The sequence below is a fragment of the Apium graveolens genome, chromosome 5, assembly GCF_009905375.1.
Source record: "Apium graveolens cultivar Ventura chromosome 5, ASM990537v1, whole genome shotgun sequence".
NCBI lineage: Eukaryota > Viridiplantae > Streptophyta > Magnoliopsida > Apiales > Apiaceae > Apium > Apium graveolens.
This window is the reverse complement of record NC_133651.1, coordinates 77,962,717-77,987,556: the sequence shown is the minus strand read 5'-3', so window position 1 is coordinate 77,987,556 and position 24,840 is coordinate 77,962,717. Positions and strand designations below refer to the sequence as shown.

Genomic DNA, 24,840 nt, shown 5'->3' with positions numbered 1-24,840 from the left:
TAATATAAATAGCCTAATTTTTATTAATTAATTCAGTTAATTACAATAAAAAAATCAGAAAATTCAAGAAAATCCCCAATTCTCTAAAATTAGGGTTTGGAGTTCCTGGAATCAAAGCCAAGTTTGATCGTGATTCTGTTAACCAAATCAGTCGTGTAAGTATCCGTTGTGAAGCTCTTTCGATTCTCTATCTGATTATGTAATCGTTTTTGTTGATTAATTAGTCGATTTTTAATTCATAATTTTCGGGTTAATTCATGAATTCGGGTTTTTAGTTTGACTGATTGTTTGATGTTGTTGTTGTTGGGAACGATTAGATCGTCGAATTTCTGACTGTTTGGCACCGGTTTCATCAGATTTCGTTTAGGATTTAGGTTCGCCGGAGAACCGCCGTCGCGGCGGCGTTCTCGAACTTTCCGGCGTCGTGTTCGATGAGGAAGGACGAGAAAGGTCGTGTTCGGGTTGCTGTGGAACAGGAACGTGAAGAAACGGTGAGGAATCGAGGTGTCGTTGTGGTTCGTCGTCGAATCGAAGCTCGCCGGAGATTTCCCCGCCGGCGTCGGGTTTCAGTCCAGGCGGCTGTGTTCTTGAGCGACCCGGGTTCGACCCGGTTGCGACCCGGTTTCGACCCGGGTTCAATCCTAAAAACCCTAAATCCTGTTCATGTGTTTATGTTTCTGATTAAATTAATTATTTATTTATATTTTAGTAATTAAAATCAGTTTTTATTAATTCTAAAAATATAATAAAAATTAGATTTAAATTCTGAAAATTATTATTAATAATTTCTAAATTATTTTATTAGTTTAGAAATTCGAAATTAGTTATTAATTTGATTATTTAATTATTTATCTAATAATTTATTTATTTATCTATTATTCAATAATAAGTAATTAATTAATAAATAAAGGTTAAATAATCGAATAATATGAAAATAATTTGTTAATTATTCGAATAATGCGAGTAACTCGTATTTATACGAGTAGTTGATCGTTGAGTTGGATTATTACTTGAGCAATAATTTATTTATTCGAAGAGTGTCGTAATAATTATTCGTATCGTATAATTAGATATCAGTAATTAATTAATTAACGAATCGTATAAGTTTTAGTAATAATGTAATAGATCGATAGTTATTCGAGAATTGCGAGTAGCTCGTAGTTATACGAATGAGTAATCGTTAAGTGATTTATAATTCGAGTAATTCGTAGTTATTCGATAAATAGCGTATCGGTTAAATAAGTTGATTGATTATTTATAAATAATCGATCTAATCGAATAAATATCGATAAGTTATAAATATTATAATAAATTGTGATTAATCCTAATAATTAGGGATTAATTATTTTTAAATTAGTAAATACTTATCTATTAATTATTTATTAGTTATTTATTTATTAAGTGATTAATTATTTCAATAATTAATCACATAATTTTCAATAAATCGTAACTTCTTCATTTTAACTCCAAAAAAATTATAAAAAAAATTATTTTTGACTTTGATTTTTCTTAAATAATTATTTAAAAATTATTTTAGGATTTAAAAGGTTGTAATAATTATTTATAATGAATAATAAATTAAATCATCCGTATTTAATTCATAACAATTCAACCGTTACTCCGATTTAAGTGAAACGAAGACCCATAGACTCAGAAAAATGAGACGAATCCAATAAAAATAATTGTAAGTTATAATTTCTTCTGAAAAAGAGTGGTTGGTGATAATTGATAGTTCGAAGGTCCTAGTAAGGATATAATTGAGCCGAATAATTCCCGAAAAATTATAATAAAATCAGATACGACTAGTAATGCAGGTATAAGCCTAGAATTGATTCTAAAAATAATTATAAATCTAGAAATTAATTGTGTGCTTTACGTGTTACGTGTTATATGTGATTATGTGCATAAATGTGTTATGTAAATACATGTATATATATGCGAGTCAGATAGAAACACATGGGTAGACTGATAAGGTTGCGTGATATCAATTCAAGATACACGTATGTAGTAAATTATCTAAACACCTATCTTTCCATGATTTGTTCAGTGTTAGCAAGGCAGAGCAAGCTAGGGTCAGAAGGCAGTAAGTTAAACCAGGTTAAGTACGCGCAAGGCAAGTTTCTCCCCTATTCTAAATTCAGAATAGTGATTTATATTTCCTTTCTATCGTATCGAATCTCTTTGATAATCATTGTTCATATACACTGTTACCTACTTATTATCACTTGTTCCATTTCATTTCAATTCTTGATTTACCCAATTTATTGAATTCCCTGTTCATATTTCAATTCCTTTACCCTTGTTACATATAGTCTGGTATATCCTGGTGTTGGGATATATCAATAGCATTTCGATTATTCCGGATGCTAAGCCTTGGACTGGATGGTTACTTTACGGGCTGGGTTTTACCTAGACCATTATTTAATAGGCCATAGTTGCCTGAGTACTCCTAATGTTGGTTGGGTCTATGCAGTTGGGTATAGATCCGCACTATATTCTGACTGATCAGCAGGTTATAGTGCATATGTTGGTTCTTGTTCCAGTCTTGTTCATTTGGCACTCGCCAGTGTTGGCAAATTATTATCATATACAGATACAGATGGTTGTTCAAACCAACAGCTTATTGGTTCATTTATTTCTCTCTTTTTATAATATATATATATATTGTTGCAGGCTTGTTGAGCAATTTTGGCTCATTTCTTTTATTGTCATTCATATTGTTTTACAGTTAAGGTAGAGAATGAAACCCATCAGGACCCGCATTGTCAAGAAGCGAGTCAAGCAGCGGGACCCTCTTATACCAAGAGTGTTCCTTCCTATTCCCGAAGAGAGTTTTGAATTGCCAGATCAGGTGTAGCAGGATAAGTAGTAATGTTGGGTTGAATAAAAGTTTTGTGTAGTCTGAATAAAAGATTGTGTAGTGAAATTGTAGATAGAATAAAGTTTTGTAATAAAGAGAGTTCTTAAGACAGGTTTTATTTAGTTGGGTTTGTAATAAGTATAGTGCATGATTCTTGTTTTTCAAACTCAAACCTTAAAAGATCCTGAGTAGTGATAGTTCGGGGTAATTATTATATTTATATTCCGCTTGTGCAGGTATAGTTGGTAGTTGTTGTTAATAATGCCCCAAATCTATACCCCGGATTTGGAGGGTGTTATATATAATGTATTGAGAAAGGTTAAGGGAACCTAAGTAATAAGATCCCGGGTATGATCCCTCAAACGATAAACGAAAATGAAAGTTAAGTGAACCGTATAACAGATCAGCGGTCATTAGGCAAACAATTAGGAAGTTAATCAAGGAGGTTAGGGATGATGAGGTCATCCAACCAATAAGAAGAGGGCAAGTAAGGGATGATGACATCACAAGGTGACATAAGTATGACATAGGGGGGAAGGAGGTGTGGTTGATTTAAAACCACACAAAGTTCATGGTTAAAAGGGTAATTAACCAAAATCAAGCTAAAAACAACCAACCAACAATCATTTCACCCAAAACACAAAGATTATTTCATTTTCTTCACCTTGCTCTCGGCTTCTTCTTCTTTTCCAAAGCAAGAATTTCAAAATTCAAGTTCCAAGCTTCCTTAATTGGTAAGATAATTATCTAGTACTCCTTATGCATATATATAGCTATCCTATAAGTTTAAGCCTCCAAATCATTCACAATCTTCTCCAAGAAATCAATGAAGAAGATAATGAATAGTGATTTCAAGATTTTTAACTTGATTTTTCTTGTTTTTCCTTTAAGATTCAAGCATCCCTAAGACATCTCAAGGCTTCTTAAGGCTTCCTAGCTATTCCAATCACTTCAAGGAAGGTATAACATCTCCAAACCCTAGCTTTACTTTGTATATTAGGATGATTTTGATTGTTATGGTAAAAGAGTAGCTTGATGCTTGTTATGGTAAAAGAGTAGTGAATTGAATGTTGAATCTTGTTGATTAGTAAAGGACTTAAGTATAGTTTTAAATTCATGTTGAGAATAACATAAATTGGAGAACTTGAGGTGTTGGGGCTGTTGTAGTGTGATAGGGATGGATTTTGGTTGTATGAATGAATTGGGATTGATTGGTGGTTGATTTGGAATGTTTTAAATTTGGGAAATCGCGTAAACATAGCCGTCGTAATGTCTGATTTACTTTAGGCTGTTTTGTTCTTAACATTAGGACCCGAGAACTCCCTGCTAGGTTTTGACCATTGCCATGATTAGATAGTTCATGTTACGAGCTTCATTTTGATATGTGGTTCATTTGATTCTGATGTACGGTTTAGGAGAAACGGCCGTTTTAAGTAACGACGTTTCGCGAACGAACCATTACCCCTCGCCTTACTTTGAAACATAGGTTAAAGACCTTAAAGGACTAATTGGAGTATGAAACATCTATGTAAAGTGTAATAGGCAGTTGGTAAGACACTCGCGAAAGAATCGCCTTAAAACTCGTAATGGTTAATTTATTAAAAATGGTGGAGCCGAGGATACTCGAGCGACTTAAGTGAATCGTTAAGCGCAAAGCGAGCGTTAGAGTCTAAATTGGTTAAAGTATAGATTTATAAGTGACTTTGGTTTAATTCCAACTTATATGTTGTTTATAGGTTACCAGACTCGTCCCAAGCCAATCGTAACCCCCAGTCGCTCATGCAAGTTTTCTACCCGTATAACTGTTGTTGTGATGTATATGTGTATATGCATGATCTTGTGATAAATGCATATTTGTTATTAGCAAATTCTTGCGATATATTGTAGCATGTAATATGGTATATATGCATGCCTGTTTCGTATTCTTGATTTTTATATCTGTTGGTTCAAATGCTTATTAGTTGCATAATACCTATGCTAGAGATAAGCGGTATTTGAGTATACCCTTAGTATAGGGGATCAAAAGGTGAACTTTTTCTAAAAACCGGGAGGCGAGGCTCCCGAGTATAATATATATATATATATATATATATATATGAATAGTTTTTAAAACTATTAATCGAATAAGGTTTATTCGATAAGTTTATATTATTTAATGAATATTACTTTGAATATTCATTCGGGGGCTTATGACTCCGTTTATTTTATTAATGAATATTAATTTGAATATTCATTCGAGGACTTATGACTCCGTTTATTTTATTAATGAATATTATTTTGAATATTCATTCGAGGGCTTATGACTCCGCTTATTTTATTAAATAATATTCTTTATTTTGTTAAAGAATAATGTTTCGATAATCAAACTTACTTTTGATTATTCAAATAAAGATAGTACTTTCATATAAGTATATCTTTGGTTATTTAATATTCATTTCAAGTATGAGTTTTAACACTTCTACTTCGATTATTTTTATAAGGATTATCCTTATGGGAATATTATTTAAATGATAATATTCAGATATTTTCTAATATATCGGGACTGATTTACTTTATTAAATCAGCATTACTCCAAACATTCTTAAAAATGTTTTCGAGTCTTCAAAATGATTTTAAAAGTTAGAGCGAATCCCAAAACTCATTTTTATAGTTAAGATCTTCCTTTCGAAGGGGATTTAAATACTCGCTCAAAACTTGAGGGATCCGGTCAGTGGTGTATTTTACATTCGCAACGAGGTTGTTATTTTGATAAATGAATTGATTACTTACCCAACGTTCGGGAAGTAAGTCCATCTATTGAGTCGGCATAAGCAACATGGGCTCATTGGGCGTCCATGAAAGTGTAAGTGGCTGGGTGGCAGTCCATCAACGCGTAAGAGGTCGGGTGGCGGTCTAACACAAGGTCCTTATGTGGCCAGGGTGATGACCGGTGGGGGATTCATCCATCTACTAGTAGAAAAGGTTACTTATTGGTATCTTTGCCTGATCAGCAAGATATCAGGTTTATGCCAAGGTTTTCTCCTTTCCAAAATTCATTGGATATTGCAACTCTGTTTATAATTTTCACAACAGAGGTTTTCAAGGAGTGTATGAAATGTATATATATAGGTGTATATATATATCGGGACTTAATGAAGTATCTCGTAACTTCATTATTTATAATGATATTTCAAGGATTGAATCTATTCAAGTCTTATCTTGTAGTCTCATCTGGGTGATGAACTTTTGAAACTGATTATAACTTGAACGGTAGTAGTTCAAGTAGTATTCGGATATAAGTATATGGGAGTATCTTGTAACTTCATCTTTTAAACTTATATCTAGTAAATGATTATCTTGTGCATGTCAAAGATTTTCGGAAAAACGTTGAGACAAGGTTAGATATATGAGATCACCTTGCAACGATATTTTATACAGTTATAAACGGGAACTCTGTGTATATTATACATGTCAGAGGATTTCAAAGATTGTGAAAAGTATATATGTACATATATACTGAATATTTTGCGACTTGGTCGCGGTAAGATATCAAACTTGGTTCATTTCTTCTTGACCAAGACTTTCATGAGTACTATGAGAATGCTCATATATTGTAAATCATTATACATATTATTTTGGTGGGCTTGTTGCTCACCCTTACTTTCTTCTTTCATCACACAACATCAGCTAGATAAGATGAACAGGACCAAGCTTCCAATTCGCAAGCGGTTAGAAAATGTTCCGCAGTTTTCTGGAAGCGTTGATGCCGCCGTAGCTGAGGTAGGAGCTACCAATAGGCTAGGTTTTCAACTATTGATGAACCAGATTTATGTATATTTATGAATTGTAATAATGGCAAAGAAATGTAAATTTATTCAGAAACCCTTTTAAGGTGTATTGGCATATAATTGTGGAATAAAACGACTTGTGATTATTTTTGGATATTCATCTCTGAGACTATAACTTGTGGTGTGTGTGTTTATGGTGGGGTCACAGTACAGAATAGTTGATTATTTATTAAGATTGAGTGTTATTAAGGGAAATGGAATTCGTGACAACCCGGATCCCCGACCCCGGATTTGGGGGTATTACACTTTCTCCCATATAGTATTTTCTAAAATTTAAAATTTAAGTGTCCCTTACCCTCGAATACTTTACTCCGTTAGAGGAAATTTGATAATACCTCCTGATACCAACTCAAACATCGAATTACATATCCATTACTTGGTTAGCGGAACTATTTGTATAACGTTTGTATATTCCACATGTGAACTGAATCATTTTTGTGGAAAATATCTCCGTCATGCAAACATATTAAAACTTTTTATCATCGATCTCATTAGCCAATTATTTTTTAATATCCGGGAAAAGCTCTTACCGCTCTTGTTTGCTATCCAAGTAACTACATTTTCAAAATGCTCAATCTATATTGATAAAAATACTATTTTAAACATTGTACGCGCATGAAATTCAATTGCTAAACAAGTTAACATCTTGTTTAGCAATTGAATTTCCATGATGCAAATATATTAAAACTTTTTATCATCGATCTAATTAGCCAATTATTTTTTAATATATGGGAAAAGCGCTTACCGCTCTTGTTTGCTATCCAAGTAACTATATTTTAAAAATGCTCAATTTATATTGATAAAAATACTATTTTAAACTTTATACGAGTATGAGATTCAATTGCTAAACAAGTTAACATCTTTAATACCAAACTTGTACATTTGACCGTGATATTACAGTCTCGATATTATTCTTATTTAAGTACATGGAGCATGATAAAATAAATGAAGTTTTTACACAAGGACCGTAAAATTGTAAATAAAACATAACATTTATATAAAATCTACTACTTCCAATATTTTTTTTATGTTAAGTGAAATATCCTTATTACTTCTGTATACTTACATTAAACATGTTATCGGTGTATTCAACTTTTGGACGGCAAAAACTATTACTACATATCTATCTATTATTCAATAAATCTGAATTATAAAGTATTAACAAATTATTTGCAAGAAGGAATTTTAAAAATGTCAGAGTAAGGTCCGGCGAAAAGGATGACATATATTTAACTAGAATTCGGTGGATGATAAATTATTTGATTAGAAAATAGAATGCATAGTAATAATACTGACTCATATTTGATTTCAAATATTTGTACACCCTGAAAATAAAATATTACAGACTCCATATTTACCTCAAACTGAAACATCATTTTAAAAATAAATAAAAAATGAACGAATTTCACCTATAATATGACCCTTTTCTCTCTCTCATGCACACTTCTCTTTCGATTACCCCACAAACTCCCTCTCTCGCTCTCGCTCTCGCTCTCGCTCTCGCTCTCGCTCTCTCTCCAAATCCCCCAAATAATCCGGCTTAATTTAAATACTCCAAACACCAAAACCCTAATAACGTCGTCGTCGTCATGCTACCTTTTTCCGTCACTGCTTCTAGGCAAATCCGGTACCTGCTCGACAACGTCACCGACGCTAACTTCGACTCCGTCCATCAACAGCTCTGTGAGGTATCACATCATTACACACATATTCAATACTATATAATGTGATCTATTTATGAATGTTTGTGTATGTTTATTTTACTTTAAAAGTCGATTTGGATGCATACAGGATACAAGCCCTAATGATGTGTTTATTGCAATTTAACTGTTTCGATTTTAGCGGTTTATTGTTTCGTTTATTATATATGCAAAATGAGTGTCAGATTTGTTGGATTAGGTTTATATATGTATGTATGTGTCTGTTAATTTGTCGCGTTTATGTGATATTTACCGTAGTCAGTGATGTTTAAAGCCCTAAAGTTGTTGGGATTGTAATGTACTCTTTTTTTTTTCGGTTTGTCGCCTATAGTTAGGTTTTGTATATCTAATGAACTGGATGAGGTGCAGTGGCTTATTATGTCGTTCTTTTTGTCAAAATGAGTGTATGAATAGATATATTTATTTGTTTAGATCTTTTTATCCATATCCAATTTCCAGATTATCTAGGTACTATTTTATACTATAAATAGATATTTTTATTTGTTTTTATAGTATGATGTTAAATTTTACCTTGTCTCAGTTTAATCAATGTCAAGGGTCTTGGGTACACAGGCTGTTATACAGCCTCTGATTGAGAAACCCATGATCTTTTAGTAACTTTCAGATGTTATGAAGTGATGGTGAATTCGTTTTGATATGTCGTCATATAGTTTCTTTGATCTTAATTGCTGCTGCTGTTTACTGATTTCTTGCTCTGTTTTGCAGTTCATTGAATATGGAACTGAGGAAAGCATATTGGTGCTCCAAACCTGCTTTGACCAACTGAATATTCAGTGGAAAGATTATAAGAATATCCAACTTCAACCAATATTTATATCAGTTTTTAGAAACATCTTAAACAGACCAAATTTCAGTACACTATTGTGTCAGTCAATAAAAAGTCCATCAGTTAATGAAGATCTCTTGGACAGTCTGTGCAAGGCCATGCAACTTGCAGCACCCGAAAGAATTGTACTTGGTCTTGCTTTATCAGAATCAGAGAATCCTGATGTTAGAATGTGTGGTATGTTGCATTTGATCTGTCTAAAAAGCATAATATGTTGTACAATGCTATTACTGTTTCAAAGTCTTGAAGCTTTCTTTCCAGCTGCGGTAATTTTTACTTATTTAATGAATAATTTATATGGGTGTGCTCTTCAGGTAAGAGTTTCTGCATAACTCAGATTTCGCAACTATGTTCTAATCATGAAACACTGGATTCTGCTGAGCAAATTCAGAGCATTCTTATTTTTCTTAATCAATCGGAAGGACTATCCAGGCATGTGGATTCATTTATGGAAATGCTAGCGCTGGTTCATTTGAAGGATGATTCTGAATTTATCTTGGCTCCGTTGCTCACAGATGAATTGCGTGAAGTCAATTTTTTAAGGTAATTTTTGTAGATATTTCTATGTTCTCATCCCTGTTCAGTCAGCGATTGGCTCTAAATTTTTCAAGGACTCTTGTGGTCAGTCAGTATCACCGGTATAAAAAAAGTGCTGTGTGTTTTCATGCTTTCTAAATTTAATGACTAGATATGTTTTTACTTTGCAGTAATATAAATATGTTTGATGAGAAATCTGAAAATGAGTTTGATACTATCTTGGCTGAAATGGAGAAAGAACTGTGCATGGCTGATCTGATGAAAGAATTTGGTTATGGTTGTACCGTGAATATCACACAGTGCAAGGATATGTTATCTCTATTCTTACCGCTGACTGAAGTTACTGTTGCTAGAATATTTAGTTCAGTTGTCTGTACGAATTCTGGACTTGATAGCTACCAGAATACCTACCTGACATTCTGTTCAGCTATCAGTAGCAGCAGCTTGTCAGATTTTCCACACTTAGATTCTTGGAGTGTTGATGTGCTCATCGAATCCATCACACAACTTGTATGTTTTATGTTATGTTCACTATCATTTCTCATATTATTAGATCTTCAGTTCTTAAGGAAGGTACAAGTATTTTCAATATTAATATGTCAGCTTGATCACAGGCTCCAGCAATCAACTGGATTGATGTTTTTAAGAACTTAGATCATGAGGGTTTTTACATTCCCAACGAAGCTTCTTTCACTTTACTCATGTCCATATATAGACATGCATGTCAGGTATGTATCAGTATTGCTCTCCACCCACAGAACATTTGCTAAATATCCACTTATTAAGAATGTCTTTCTTTCGCGTTGACCCAATAAGACGAGCTTCAGTAAGAAAAGTAGCATGACAGTGAAATGTGGAATGAAACTTGAAAATGTGTCAATATGTAGTGCAGAGCAACTAATTGGTTAAACTAATTTTAAATAACTCTAATTATGGAGCAGCAGGAATAATTCATAAAAATGATTCAAATAACTTTGTTAAGAATCAGAATATATGATCTCTCTGAAGGAACTAATTAGTTTAAGTGATTCTCTAGGAACCATTCCCTCTCCATGCTGTTTGCGGTTCAGTTTGGAAGAATGTTGAGGGCCAGATATCTTTTCTTAAGCATGCTGTCTCTGTACCACCTGAAGTATTTAGCTTTGCAAATGCTGAAAGGCAGCTGGTATGAAGCTCCTCCTAATCTGTCTCTCATTATACTTAGTTCAATGTTCTCCATAATAATCAAATTAAAAACCTCTTGCAGGCTTTCACAGATACTGTGAAAGATGACAAGTTTGATGTGGGACATGCAAAACATGCATGGCAATGTCTTGACCTTCTGGAGGTATTGTGTAAGCTAGCTGAGAGAGGTCATGCAGGTTCTGTTCGACCCATGCTTGAGTATCCTCGCAAGCACTGCCCTGAAATTTTGTTGCTAGGAGTTGCAAGCATCACTGTACTGCTCTTCAACTAACGAGTTTTCATAATGTTTTTTCGGTGGTTGTGTTTACAATTGCTTAATTTTTTTATTTGTTTTTTCAGACAACATATAATCTTCTGCAATACGAAGTTTATTCAGCTGTCTTCCCTGAGTTGTTGAAAAATTCCACTGGGGCCAGTGTGTTTCTTCAACTTTGGCATGTCAACAATAGCCTTCTGTTGCGTGGGTTCTTAGATGCATTCAGCATAGACCAGGACAACATAATTAAAATTTTGGACTTGTGCCATGAGTTAAAGGTATATATATGTGCATGATATGTCTTCCTGCTCTCTTATAGTAAAAGCCCTATTTTAGTAAAACTACTGGAAGATTTGCCAGAACTTAATTTAATGAGTATTTTAGGTATGGGCTGCTCCATTGTTTACTTTTGGTAGTTCAGAGGCCGAACACATCTATATCTGATAGACTCTGTCGGTTAAGGTTTTCTTGATGTATAAATGATAAGTACTGCTGATTGAAAAGAGATTAAGTATTGGCCATCAATGCACTTTTCTCCTGCTAATTTAGTTTCACTGTATGTTTTCATATGCTTAAGATTTTCGATTTCCCTTGAAGCAGTTTAGCACGGCTAATACATACACACATACGTACATACATATATACATCTATACACACACATATATATATATATATATCTATTTGTGAATGTGCAATATGAAAGACGCCACTGATGATTTAATGGTTTACCGTGAGATTGCCAGAAACTTTAAATAAATGATATAATATGCAAAACTATCCTTTTTATCCCATTTTATACTCCCTCCGTCCAAATTTAGTAGTCCCTTTTGACTATTTGCATGTATATATGGTGCAACTAAAAGATAGCTCCACATTATTTTTTTAGTTTTCTTTTTTTAATAGAAAATTTAATATTTGTTATCACTTTTTGTAATTTTTACATTCCTTTCTTGTAGATTATAACAAATGTACTGGAGATGGTTCCATTTTCGTTTGGTATCAGGATGGCTGCCCTTGGTTCTCGAAAAGAACTCATAGACCTGGAATCATGGCTAAGTACTAACTTAAGTACGTATAAAGATACTTTTTTTGAGGTACAATATCTGGATCTTTTGAGCTTCACTTTCTTGTGGTATTTTGAAATTTAAAATTTGCATGTTACTAATACCTGTATCAGGAAATGCTTTAAAATTTATACTGATAAAACAATTAACACTACCAGGAGTGCCTCAAGTTCATAAAGGAGGTCCAAATTAGCACTCAAGAAAAGATACCCCCTTGTTTTAACCAATCTACTTCTCTCTGGAGTAATTACTTGGAGACAGTATCTACATTTCTGAAGGTTTTCTATGTGGATGGTTTTTCTTACTGCCTTTGCCTTTCTGTTTCTCAATCTCATGTAAAATCTGTTTCAATTTTTTCTGTGTAGGTCCTCCAAGCGAGCACCAGCTTAATTTCTTCTAGCCATCTTTTTGAGGAAATAGAGAAGCTGAATTTGACAATTATACACTCTAATATAAGAGTAAAGGATCCCAGTGATACCGATTCCGCTACTGTTGATAGAAATGCAGACGATGTCGAGGCAGAAATCAACTCTTTATTTCATCAAATGTTTTCTGGCCAAGTGGCAGTTGAAGCAGCGATTCAAATGCTGGCTCGATACAAAGAGTCATCCGAAAAGAGGCATGCCCTCTTTATTCTCCTTTCTTGATAGTCTTTATATGAAATTCTTTTATTTGTATTAAAACAAAAATTTTGATGGATCTCTTGGTTAATATATTCTTTGAACCGGCTGTTATATATGCATTGTGCTCCTGAGTTGTATTTAGGTGTAATGGGAAATAAATTAATTTTTTCCTTGATATTTGATCCTGGTTGCCTTTTAACTTAATTCCTGAAGAAGAAATATTAACCATAAAATCTTTGGTTGTTTTATATTGAGAGTTAAAAATGATGATTTGGGAGGAAAGCAATGGAAATTAATTCAATGTTTTACCTCTTGACGAGAGATAATTATCAAAAAAAAAAACTTCAATTTGAAACCATCTCCTGTCTCATGGTTTTGGCTACTCCTGTTTTTTCCTTGTATACTATTGGAGTTTGCAATTGGTATTACTCTAGAAGATTTAAATTATGTTTTGTTTTTTTTGTGCTTGCCCCCTTTTGATTTGCGAACCATATATGGATGTGCAGGGAACAATCTATATATGAGTGCATGATTGCAAATCTGTTTGAGGAATACAAATTTTTCTCCAAGTACCCTGACAGGCAACTTAATATTGCCGCTATTCTTTTTGGTGAGTTTCTTTGTCTTGTAGCCAGCTCAAGACCACCTTACTTTTTTTTTCCATTTCTTGTTATTTTTGGATTCATGTCTCTTTAACTTACCGAAATTTGCATACTATCACTGCATATGAATAGTGCATTATTTGATTATATATGTTTCCATGAATGATGAGCTCCCCTCTTCTACTAGAAGCAGTTGGTATTTACGGTGTCATGATGTGTGCCATACTTTAATGTTTTTTAACAGGATCACTTATTAAACATCAACTTGTCACGCATCTTACACTTGGCATTGCTTTGCGTGCTGTTTTGGATGCACTACGCAAACCTGCAGATTCAAAAGTAGGTCTTGCCTTTTAGAAATATTATCTTACCAGGTGTTTTCCTGAATAGTATTAATATTTCCTCTCTGTTGCAGATGTTTATTTTTGGGACCAAAGCTCTGGAACAGTTTGTTAACCGCCTGATTGAGTGGCCACAGTACTGCAATCACATTTTGCAAATATCTCATTTACGGGGTACTCATTCAGAGCTTGTTGCATATATTGATCGAACACTTGTCAAAATTTCATCAGGCCATTCCGAGCTAGATGGGGGCCCTGTTGCTGCTGTCGACCAACAGAAAATCCCTGCAGCAAATGTAGAGGTGAATGTTCAATTAAATTGGTTGGCTTTTAAAATTTTCTGTAAGAACTTTGCACCTGATGAAATTGATTATAGACATGACGGGATCATATATTCATGATATATATATTGATGTTGAATAAAATATTAAAAAGTATTATTACCTGCCATTTATTTGAAGATTATTTCAGGTTATAAATTTCTTTCTAATTCATATGTTTACTTCGGCCCATAAACACCCTAAAGTTTTGCGAGCTCTGTAATGTACGACTTAAACATTAAATGACTGTCGGGTCCACTGGGTGGGCTGAATTGGGCTTAGCCCACTCTTTTGGTTTGGATATGTAGTATCTATTTGTATTTCGTACCATAAAATCACTTATGCTCCGGGGTTAAAATATGATTTTTAAAATAATTGGCCTTAGCTCGTAGCGCTGTATTCCTTGGTCGCCTTTAATCGCCGTCCTTCCTCCTTTTGTTTTCGTAAGTCAATGCCGGCTTCTTTTTTCTCCGATCTCTTTGTAATTGATATTTAAATTTATGTTTGTTTCCGATTTGTTTGTAATTGATGTATACAATGGTTATATGTGTATATATGTGATCTCTGCCGTGCTATCTTCAGTTCGATTTGCTGTTCTATATATGTACGTTTATATAGCAATGTGTATATATGTACAAATTAATTGATTTTGACTGTATTTCAATTCAATTTTTCAACTTTTAATGTTTAATCAGATTTAGTTGGTATGAAAGGAATGCGTTGATTTTGGTAAATATGGTATAGAGGCAGCAGGTAGAGGGACTGCCTGTGGTGTAAAAGAAACAATATCGGAACTTTTTTCTGTTAATTAATTCTATAAATCATATATTTATGACTTTTAAATCTGAATTTGGAATTAAGTATGGATAGTTCTGCTGTACAAGTGTACCCTTACCTTTCTTGATTACGGGTTTTCGTAGTATTGAGTTTTTTTCTTCAATTAACCACAGGGGTCAGTGTTTCCTTTTATTGGATCTACTAGCGTGCAAATAGGGTCTGAGGTTTCTTCTCCTGTCCAGCTTGAAAAGAGGCAGAAGAGTTTGTTAGAGGAGCAGCATAAAACTTCTCTACTATTGGCTAGCTACATGAAGCCAACTTTATCAGCTGCAATGAATTCTCCAGTTCCTGCTAGTGATACGTCAAGTGCCTTGAAGGTATTTTGAGGATTCCTACATTAGTTGCATATAATTTAAATGTAGATTCCTTGGTATTATTTGCTTGCGGTCTGGGTATATATTTTTGTCTGTGCTCATGTACAATGTGGTTACAGGGTGCAGCTGATCAGTCAACTGCATTGTCTTCAACCACTGCTTCTGTTCGTCCTTCGCGGACGGCTCCTGGAAAACGTGAGTATTGATCAGATGACTCGGTACTCCATGTTCATGTTTCGTTAATACTGTTTACATAGTTCTTTTTGATAAATGTGCATTACATGGTTGCGTTCCCTGAGATCTTTTATGTGCTTTTGTAATTTCATTTCGGAATACAGGCTTTGGTTCTGCTCTTAGTATTGAAACACTTGTTGCTGCTGCAGAGCAAAGGGAAACTCTAATACAGGTATACTTAACTTGTGTAAAGGGTTGACAACCTCAGGGTTGTGATGTACTAAATGTCATATCTTTACCCTTATCTTTACAGGCCCCAGCTTCTGAGATTCAGGATAAGATATCATTTATCATTAACAACTTATCTCCAGCTAACGTGGAAGCTAAAGCAAAAGAATTCTCTGAGTTCCTTAAAGAGCAATTTTATCCTTGGTTTGCTCAATATTTGGTGATGAAAAGGTATAATATTTGAAAAAAGCTAATTATTAATTTTAACACTTCTATTAATATACTGAACACTTCTGAGTGTTGCTACTACATTGACTTGCCTTACCAATACATGGCTGTGCCCTCTCATATTCAACCTGTTATCTTGGCAGAGCTAGTATTGAGCCGAATTTTCATGACCTGTACCTGAAGTTCTTGGACAAAGTGAATTCAAAGCCTTTGAATAAAGAGATTGTGCAAGTTACCTATGAAAACTGCAAGGTTTATGCTTTGGAATATCTTTTCTATGTTTATAGCTTTTGTTATCTGGGACACACATACACACACACACACATATATATATATATGTATATTAATTTCTCTGATTATATATATATTACAGGTTTTGTTAGGATCTGAACTCATAAAGTCAAGTACTGAGGAGCGGTCTCTCTTAAAGAATCTGGGCAGCTGGCTTGGGAAGATTACAATTGGCAGGAACCAAGTCTTACGGGCTAGAGAGATTGACCCTAAGTCATTGATTATTGAGGTTTTTTTGAAGCTGTTATATCTCTGTATAAATAGGTTTACTGTAAGAAAAGATATTTTAAGTGTTTCTTCTTGTATTTGCAGGCTTATGAGAGAGGTTTGATGATTGGTGTCGTTCCATTTACATCAAGGGTATGTTTATGATTGCTTTTTGTGCATATTGTAGCATGTGCCTTTGTAGGGGTCACAGTAAATTTTTGTGTGCAGATACTGGAAAGTTGTCAAAACAGTCTTGCATATCAACCACCCAATCCTTGGACTATGGGTATCCTTGCATTACTAACTGAGATTTATGCAATGCCGAATTTGAAAATGAATCTTAAGTTTGACATTGAGGTACATTCACTTTTTTAATTCTATGTATAACGGTTACACAAATTTATAATGATTTAAACACCACTATATTCTTGTCATGTTTTCCTGGCCATCCAGGTTTTATTTAAAAACCTTTCTGTGGATATGAAAGATGTCACTCCTAGTTCTCTTCTCAAGGACAGAGCAAAGGAAATAGAAGGAAATCCCGATTTTTCTAACAAAGATGTTGCATCTTCCCAAACATCATTAGTCGGTGACGTTAAACCAACTACTCTAAATCCAGTCGAGCCACCACATGATATTGCTAGTTCTTCCCATACTACGGTCCGTTCTCACATATTATCTCAGGTTTCCTCTGCTTTAATTATTCCTCAAGGAATAAATATGCTTTTTTAGTCGTAACTTTTGGTATTAACAGTCTTCACAAATTTACTATATCAGTTTGTTGCTCCCGTCCATCTTTCTTCATCTACGTCGGAGGAGAAAGTGGCACCTTTTGTCATATCTGATCAGCTTCCTTCTACTCAGGGGATTCTTCAGGTGCAATCTTCTTTTTCTTTTAGCCAGGTCTAATGGCAGTCCCTACTAAAACTTGCTCAATAATGAATAAGAGTAACCAACTGTTCTGACAAACCTTTTTTGTACTGTAGCTACATGCACCAGCATCTAGTATCGAACTGCAAGTGGTTGTCAATCCCAAATTGCATAGTCTAGGACTGCAACGGCATTTCCAGAGGTTTTCTGTGATTACTCAAACCTTTTCGCCACTGATAGTTTGTAAATATTTGACATCTAAGCCATATTTCTTTTCCTTCTGTGTTACAGTGTACTTCCTCCGATCATGGATCGGTCTATCAAGGAGATTGTGTCTGGTATTGTGCAGCGCAGCGTTTCCATTGCAACTCAAACAACGAAGGAACTAGTGTTAAAGGTTACCTTGTTTTATAAATATTTTATAACCTGACTTTACAGACTTCCTTGTGACCAAATCAAATTTTGATAGTTTTTTGTACAACTACACTTATGTGTAGGACTATGCTATGGAGTCGGATGAGAATCGAATATGTAATGCAGCACACTTAATGGTGGCAAGTTTGTCTGGGAGCCTGGCCCATGTGACATGCAAGGTTTTATATGGATTTTAAGTCAATACTATACCTTGTATTAAATCTTTTGTGAAGATCTTGTAGTTGTATAATATCTGAAACAGGTGACTTTGTTACTTGGCTTGCTTGAATAGAAGTAGCACTTATGAATGTAATATATCTCTGTTAGGAACCTCTTCGCGCTTTAATTATGGGTAACTTGAGGACTTCAGTTCAAGGTTTGAAGCTCGCAAACGAGCTCCTTGAACAAGCTGTTCAGCTGGCTACTAATGAAAACCTTGATCTGGGATGTGCTCTGATTGAAAAAGCTGCAACAGAGAAGGTTAGGCAAAAGTTTTCTGGTTTGAGCTCTAGAAGCAAACTAATTTTCCAAATATAATGGCACGAGTTTAACTGGATGTGAAAATTGTATTGTACACGTTCTCCATTAATTAAGAATTTCTTCTCAAAGATTGAAAAGTTGTTCCGCTTTAGTATTATTCTTTCCATCACTTGACCAGACTATGTATACCCTACATACAGGCTGTAGAGGCTATTGATGGGGAAATAGTCCAACAACTCTCAATAAGACGGAAACAGAGAGAGAGTGTTGGTCCTGCATTATTTGATATAAGCTTGTATACTCAAGGTCAAATGGGTGTTCTACCGGAGTCTCTCCGACCTAAACCTGGACGTCTCTCACAATCACAACAGCGAGTTTATGAGGTATAACCCCTTTCTATTTCCAGCCTTTGAGAGGTGTGATCTTGAGCTAGATGATAAAATTGGTATGCCTTGGTATCTTGCAGGATTTTGTCCGGTTACCCTGTCAAAATCAGTCTAGCCAAACCTCAAATCTCTCTTTAGGCGGAACTCCAGCTTCCTTAAGTGGTGGCTTCTCGGAGGGATATGGTTCAGCTTCTGGTCAATTAAATTCTTGTCTCTACCCAAGCATTGGGAAAACTGGAATAAACGCTGCTGCAGATTCCAATGATCTTGGTCCTAAAAATGTGGATGCTGGTCCAGCAAATCAACTTAGGTATTGTTTCATTTTATTATCCTTGCTCTTATGGATTTTTTTCAATACGGTTACTAACATATATTTTTATGATTTTCCTATCTTATTACTCGCGTTTTTATCTCAGTGTGTCCATGATGCATTCTGGGTTGGCTGAAGGTGTAGATCAACAAAACTTTGAAAAGGGTGCTATCCCTGCTTCGATGTCAGAGTTGCCTGCCGTACATACCAATGCTGTAAAAGTTAGAAAACAAACACTCAGAAAGCACACACATTCATACGACTTCACAATTTAAGATTACATTATTTTGACGTAAATTATGCATGCAGGAGTCGGGAGAATACATGCAGGGGTTATCTTCTACATCCACAACTGAGAGATTTGGAAGAAGTATATTAGAGCCATCATTAACTACAGCCAATGCACTAGACAAGTACCAGCTTGTTTCAGAGAAGGTTGTGTGTTTCGCTTGTCCTTGTTTTTAAATTGTTCTCAACAGATGGTGGAGAGTCTGCCCTTCACGGTTATAAAACATGTAGAGAAGTATTCACCATGAGCTGGTTGACTCTAAAATGGCTAGATTGTGCACCTTAGTACATATCTTTTCATAATAGAGATGTATAGGAGTAGGGGCTGAACATATGTAACTTATTCTTTGATCGTGGATTCATGGTGAAAATATAATTTTAATTTGCAAAGATTAGAATATACCAACTTTTAACTCCTTTTATTAAATAACCAGAATTTTATGGCATTTGTTTATTACTATGCAAACAAGTTATGTGTTGTTGATTACAAACTAAAACTTGAACTTGTTAGTCTTGGACAAGTTGCCCCTAGTATTAATCTGTTTTACTGTATTTTTTTTGTCTATATATATATTGATTTCTTTTTTATGTAGTTCGCGTATCTTTCATAAAGCATGCTTTTTCTCTGTGCACTTAAACTTGGGAGCTCCCCTTTTTGATGTTGACGTATATGATCCTGTTCCTTGGTTTGAAGTTAATATTCTCGAAAGATGAACTTGCAATTCTGGTTCATATTATTTTGATTCTGATGACTGTTGTAATTTGATACAGCTTGCAGGAAGGCCTGTATCTCCAGAGTCGTTGCCACAGCTGGCAGAGATTGCTAGGAATCCTGCTGTTTTATCTGAACTTACTGTTGGGAAAGAGGATAACTTGAGACATTCTAGAGACAGAAAGGTTACATGAAGTGCCATCTTCTACCATTGCATGGGGCATTAGTGATGATAAAAATTTGCTAAGTATTTTTTTTCTTTTCTTGGTTCTACAGCAAGCGACTGGTCACACTGCAGCAAGCCGGGAAGAGTACAATCGTTTGGACTCCATTGAACCAGATCCTGTTGGATTTCGTGATAGGGTATGTCCTGCTTGAGCATGAAAATTGTGCGTAGTATCAAATTAATTTATGACTATGTAGTAGCATAATGCTGCTGCTACCTGTTACTATTTCTAAAAAGGTTTAATCATGTTTAGTCGTTTAAGATGCTTGGTTCTCTAATAGGTTATATGTATAGATACCCTTTTCCCTATTATATATATATATAATAATGTTAAGTTTAGTTTCTATTTGATCATTTGCCTATATTATATATATATATATATATATATATAGGGAAACGAGTATCTAAAGGCAACAATAGAAAAGTTTTCCATTAGTGCACCTCAAATTCATAATTTTGAAAAGTTAAATTAAAAATCTAACCGAGCTTAATTGATATCTGTTATATATAACTTAACCTTGATTTCCATAGTTTTTGTGATGTTGTGATGTTCTTCCCTTTGACAAGAGAAAAATGTGAAATTTTTATGTGGCTATTTAGTTGAGCAATCAGGTGAACTGAAGATGTTATACAGGAATATATATACTTTCTAATGTTCCTCTAGGAAAGGCTCTGGGTTTGAACATATAAGTATTTGTATTCATAAATTTGATTTAACATGAACATCCTTTTTTGGTTGATTCTGTACTTTGTAGGTCTCAATGCTGTTTGCAGAATGGTATAGGATATGTGAACTTCCTGGGCCAAAGGATGCAACTTCTGCTCGCTATGTCTTACAATTGATGCAAAGTGGACTGCTGGAAGGGGATGATATGTCAGATAGATTTTTCCGCCTTCTCATGGTGCCTGCACTTTTAATATTTCATTTCTCTCTTAATTTGTTTTGGATTTGTCATCACGTCTCTTCTCTTTCTCCTCTTTACAATCTGCAGATCATACCTAGAGTTTGGAACTAAACTGTATATTTTTTATTTCAGGAACTCTCTGTGTCTCACTGTTTACAATCACATCAACTATCTTTCCTTGCTATTGACATATATGCTGCACTCGTCTTTTCAATACTTAAGGTAAATAAATGATATATGTGTTGGCTTTATGAAAATCTCTGTTACTTGCCTCCTTACTTTCTTTTTGCATTTGTAGTTTTGTCCTGTAGACCAGGGATCAAGTAAACGGTCTCTGCTGTCCAAGGTTTGATTCAGAACCACCAGTTTGGTAAAGTTGTTTTCTTGTTTGGGACATTTTTTGTATGTTTAACTCTGTTATACCTGAAGGTTCTGGCGGTTTCTGTGAAAATTATATATAAAGATGCCGTGGATAAAAATTCATCTTTCAACCCAAGGCCATATTTCAGGCTGTTCATCAACTGGTTGCTTGACCTGACTACCTTGGAACCGCTGTCTGATGGTGCAAATTTACAGGTGAGATATATGGCACTTATTTTGCCATTTTTGTCTCTTCAGTTTTGTTATTCTTGCCACAGATACTGAATAAGTTTGTTGTCTTCAGGTTTTGATAGCACTAGCAAATGCGTTTCATGCACTGCAGCCACTTAAAGTACCTGCATTCAGGTTAGTATGGCGGTGCGCATGCCTATCTTACAACTGACATAGTTATATTTAGTGATTGGTTGTGTAATGCTCCAACACTGTCAGAGTTATATCAACTTTTTTTTTATTGGCTCAACTTCCCATTCAATATTTTTTTTAAAACAATGTAGCTATCACTGATTTCATTAATTGGTTCTTAGCTATGCCTGGCTGGAGTTGGTGAGCCACAAGTGCTTCATGCCAAAGTTGCTCACCGGGAATCCACAGAAGGGTTGGCCCTGTTTCCAGCGTTTACTAGTTGACTTGTTCCAGTTCTTAGAGCCATTCTTGAGGAATGCTGAACTTGGGCAGCCGGTTGGTCTTCTATATATACTGCTCTACATGATAAATAATTCCTTCACATATGGAAGTTAAATAATGCCTTGCATTTCTCCTTTATTGTACTTTAGGTTCATTTTCTATATAAAGGTTCACTAAGGGTATTGCTAGTGCTACTCCATGATTTCCCAGAATTTCTCTGTGATTATCATTTTAGCTTCTGTGATGTTATTCCCCCGAGTTGCATACAAATGCGAAATATAGTTCTCAGCGCATTTCCTCGCAACATGAGGCTACCAGATCCTTCAACTCCAAACTTAAAGGTATCTTACTCGTCACATATGATCACATGCAATATGGTTTGTTGGATTTTAACTAAACTATCTTACATGTTTAGATTGATTTGTTGGCGGAGATTACTCAGTCCCCACGTATACTCTCGGAGGTCGATGCTGCTCTTAGAGCGAAGCAGATGAAGAGTGATGTTGATGATTTTCTAATGGTATACAAGTTATTAAATTATTAGTCGATTATCTCTATCTTTACATGGGAAAATAATAAAATTCATACCAACCAATCAGCATGAAGAAACTGTTTAAATTGGAAAGATTTGAAGTAGTATTATTGTGATCTAACTTATCTGATTTCTTTCTCTCTTTAAAACCCTACATTACTGTGCTACCCTTTGTACTTCTGCAGACAAAGCAACAGGGGTCTTCTTTTCTTTCTGAACTAAAGAAAAAACTGCTGCTTGCTCCAGTTGATGCTGCTCGAGCCGGGATTCGGTACAATGTACCTCTGATGAACTCCCTTGTACTTTATGTTGGCGTGCAGGTATAAAACATTATGTTCACAATTTTCATGCATCATAGTCATTGCATTTTCTCTTGAGGTCGACGTTGTCTGTAGTGGAGACTGAAAAAATCATTATTAACACCTGAGCCTTTTTCTCAATAGCAGAGAATGTGAGTAGATAAATGAAAAAAGACACCCATGGACAAATCATTCTAATGTTGGGTGGTCTAGGAACCACTTGCAACCATTGAAAATTGATGTCTTGCTTGCTCGTTAGAGAGAAAAAACTACAATGATATTTACAGAAGAAAATACTTTTTTTTTTAATTACTCTTAGTTCTATTTCACCTGCCCTGTTTAGTTACTTGGCTTATTGAGCTGTTTACCTGATTGTGAAGTAAATACCATAAACCATTGTAAATTTGTAACTGTCCAAAGTTTGTTGGTCCTAGGAACCCTTGCATTGTTATAATACACACAAGTTCATACCCAACGTCATATTGTTAATGTGATTTGTCTTTATAATCTCAAACATGATGTCTTCTGTATTTTAGGCCATACAACAGCTGCAGGCGAGAACTTCCCCTAATGCTCTTGGAAGTGGTTCATTGGCCGCATTTCATGTCAGTACTGCTTTGGACATCTTTCAGTTATTAATCACAGAGCTAGACACAGAAGGGCGATATCTCTTTTTAAATGCAGTTGTTAACCAACTACGTTATCCAAACAATCATACACATTATTTCTCGTTTATCCTACTCTACTTGTTTGCAGAATCAAAACAGGTACGCCATCTTTTTCTAAAGACGCTCACCTCTCATATCCAATTCTTAGAAATTGTAGTTGGCCACATAACATGATTTTAGATACTCACGGGTTTATCAGCACAGACTGAAGATTACATAGTAAAGTCTAATGGTATATGATATTAACGGGTACATAATGTATGATGTAGTTATAAAGCATTTTTGTGTAATTGTGATAATGAATAGTAAGACTTTTTCATCTACCAAATTAGTTTTGCATGCTGTTGATCCCAATTTACAATCAGCTCTTGAATGATAATGTGCTGTACATGACTTCTACATGGTTTTTTTAAAGAATTGACCCAAGTTCTGGTAGCAGGAAGTAATTCAGGAGCAGATTACTAGAGTGATATTGGAGAGACTTATAGTTAACAGACCTCATCCTTGGGGGCTTTTAGTCACGTTCATCGAGCTTATAAAGGTATATACTTTTTTCCGATTAGCACAAACTGCAAGTTTGCTATACCAAGGGTTTAGGATAAATTAACGATTAAGTTTTGAATTAAGCAGAATCCGAGGTACAACTTCTGGAGTCGGTCTTTTACAAGGTGTGCTCCAGAGATTGAAAAGCTCTTTGAGTCGGTCTCAAGATTATGTGGGGGCCCGAAACCTGTGGAAGAAGGTGTGGCTTCCGGTGGGTTGTCTGACATGCTCTAGATTATATTGCTGCTCATTTCTATCAGTGTCAAGACACTTTATGATGATAATTGATAGTAATGATGTACCCCATTCTTGCAAACTGACAAATTGTATGTTTATTATGATTAGTTCATGTCAATGCAAGATAATGATTTAGCGGAAAAATTGAAATTCAAATTGTAATTTGTAACGTTGATGTTTTTGATTTTAAATAAACTTACAAATTCGTTTTTAGGTATTTTCTTGGCTATTTTTTTTATTTGATTGAGAACTTCGTAACTACTATGCTAAATCTTATGACGTATTTCTGAACATTTTAGTTTAGTTCACTTGTATGCAACTGTATAAAATAGTCGTTCTTTTCCGTTTCAAAATGTAAAAAATGTAGACCCTGATAAAATGGTTTCTTCAATACAGTACTAACAAAATAATAAAATAATTGGTTATTCTGTTATCGTTGGGAAAAATTAAAGATAGTGTTTTTGTGAAAAGATTTCAGGTTTTCAAAATACTAGCGTTGCACGGGTCCTTAATAATTTTTTTTT

General features: G+C 34.6%; 1 protein-coding gene across 3 annotated transcripts; it reads left to right on the top strand.

The window, feature by feature from the left end:
- The first annotated feature begins 8,122 nt into the window (after positions 1-8,122).
- Positions 8,123-24,533, top strand: LOC141724188 (uncharacterized). Of its 3 annotated transcripts, none has more exons than XM_074526210.1 (46): positions 8,123-8,375; positions 9,114-9,411; positions 9,549-9,777; positions 9,942-10,281; positions 10,386-10,499; positions 10,808-10,936; positions 11,018-11,209; positions 11,296-11,490; positions 12,169-12,306; positions 12,435-12,554; positions 12,642-12,895; positions 13,406-13,509; positions 13,746-13,840; positions 13,917-14,144; positions 15,113-15,316; positions 15,433-15,508; positions 15,652-15,719; positions 15,801-15,946; positions 16,087-16,195; positions 16,317-16,463; positions 16,547-16,594; positions 16,670-16,798; positions 16,895-17,101; positions 17,219-17,317; positions 17,428-17,513; positions 17,603-17,708; positions 17,809-17,904; positions 18,053-18,205; positions 18,406-18,588; positions 18,672-18,901; positions 19,008-19,122; positions 19,211-19,336; positions 19,961-20,086; positions 20,178-20,264; positions 20,883-21,029; positions 21,165-21,254; positions 21,331-21,378; positions 21,462-21,608; positions 21,697-21,758; positions 21,938-22,091; positions 22,187-22,378; positions 22,453-22,557; positions 22,755-22,889; positions 23,405-23,635; positions 23,976-24,077; positions 24,167-24,533. In XM_074526210.1, the coding sequence occupies exons 1-46, from the start codon at positions 8,277-8,279 to the stop codon at positions 24,311-24,313; spliced, it is 6,636 nt and encodes a 2,211-aa protein (XP_074382311.1). In that variant the 5' UTR covers positions 8,123-8,276; the 3' UTR covers positions 24,314-24,533. The 3 variants fall into 3 exon arrangements, with proteins under 3 accessions (XP_074382311.1, XP_074382310.1, XP_074382309.1); XM_074526209.1 differs by having other exon boundaries at positions 16,895-17,125; positions 19,008-19,116; XM_074526208.1 differs by having other exon boundaries at positions 16,895-17,125.
- The last annotated feature ends 307 nt before the right edge of the window (positions 24,534-24,840 follow it).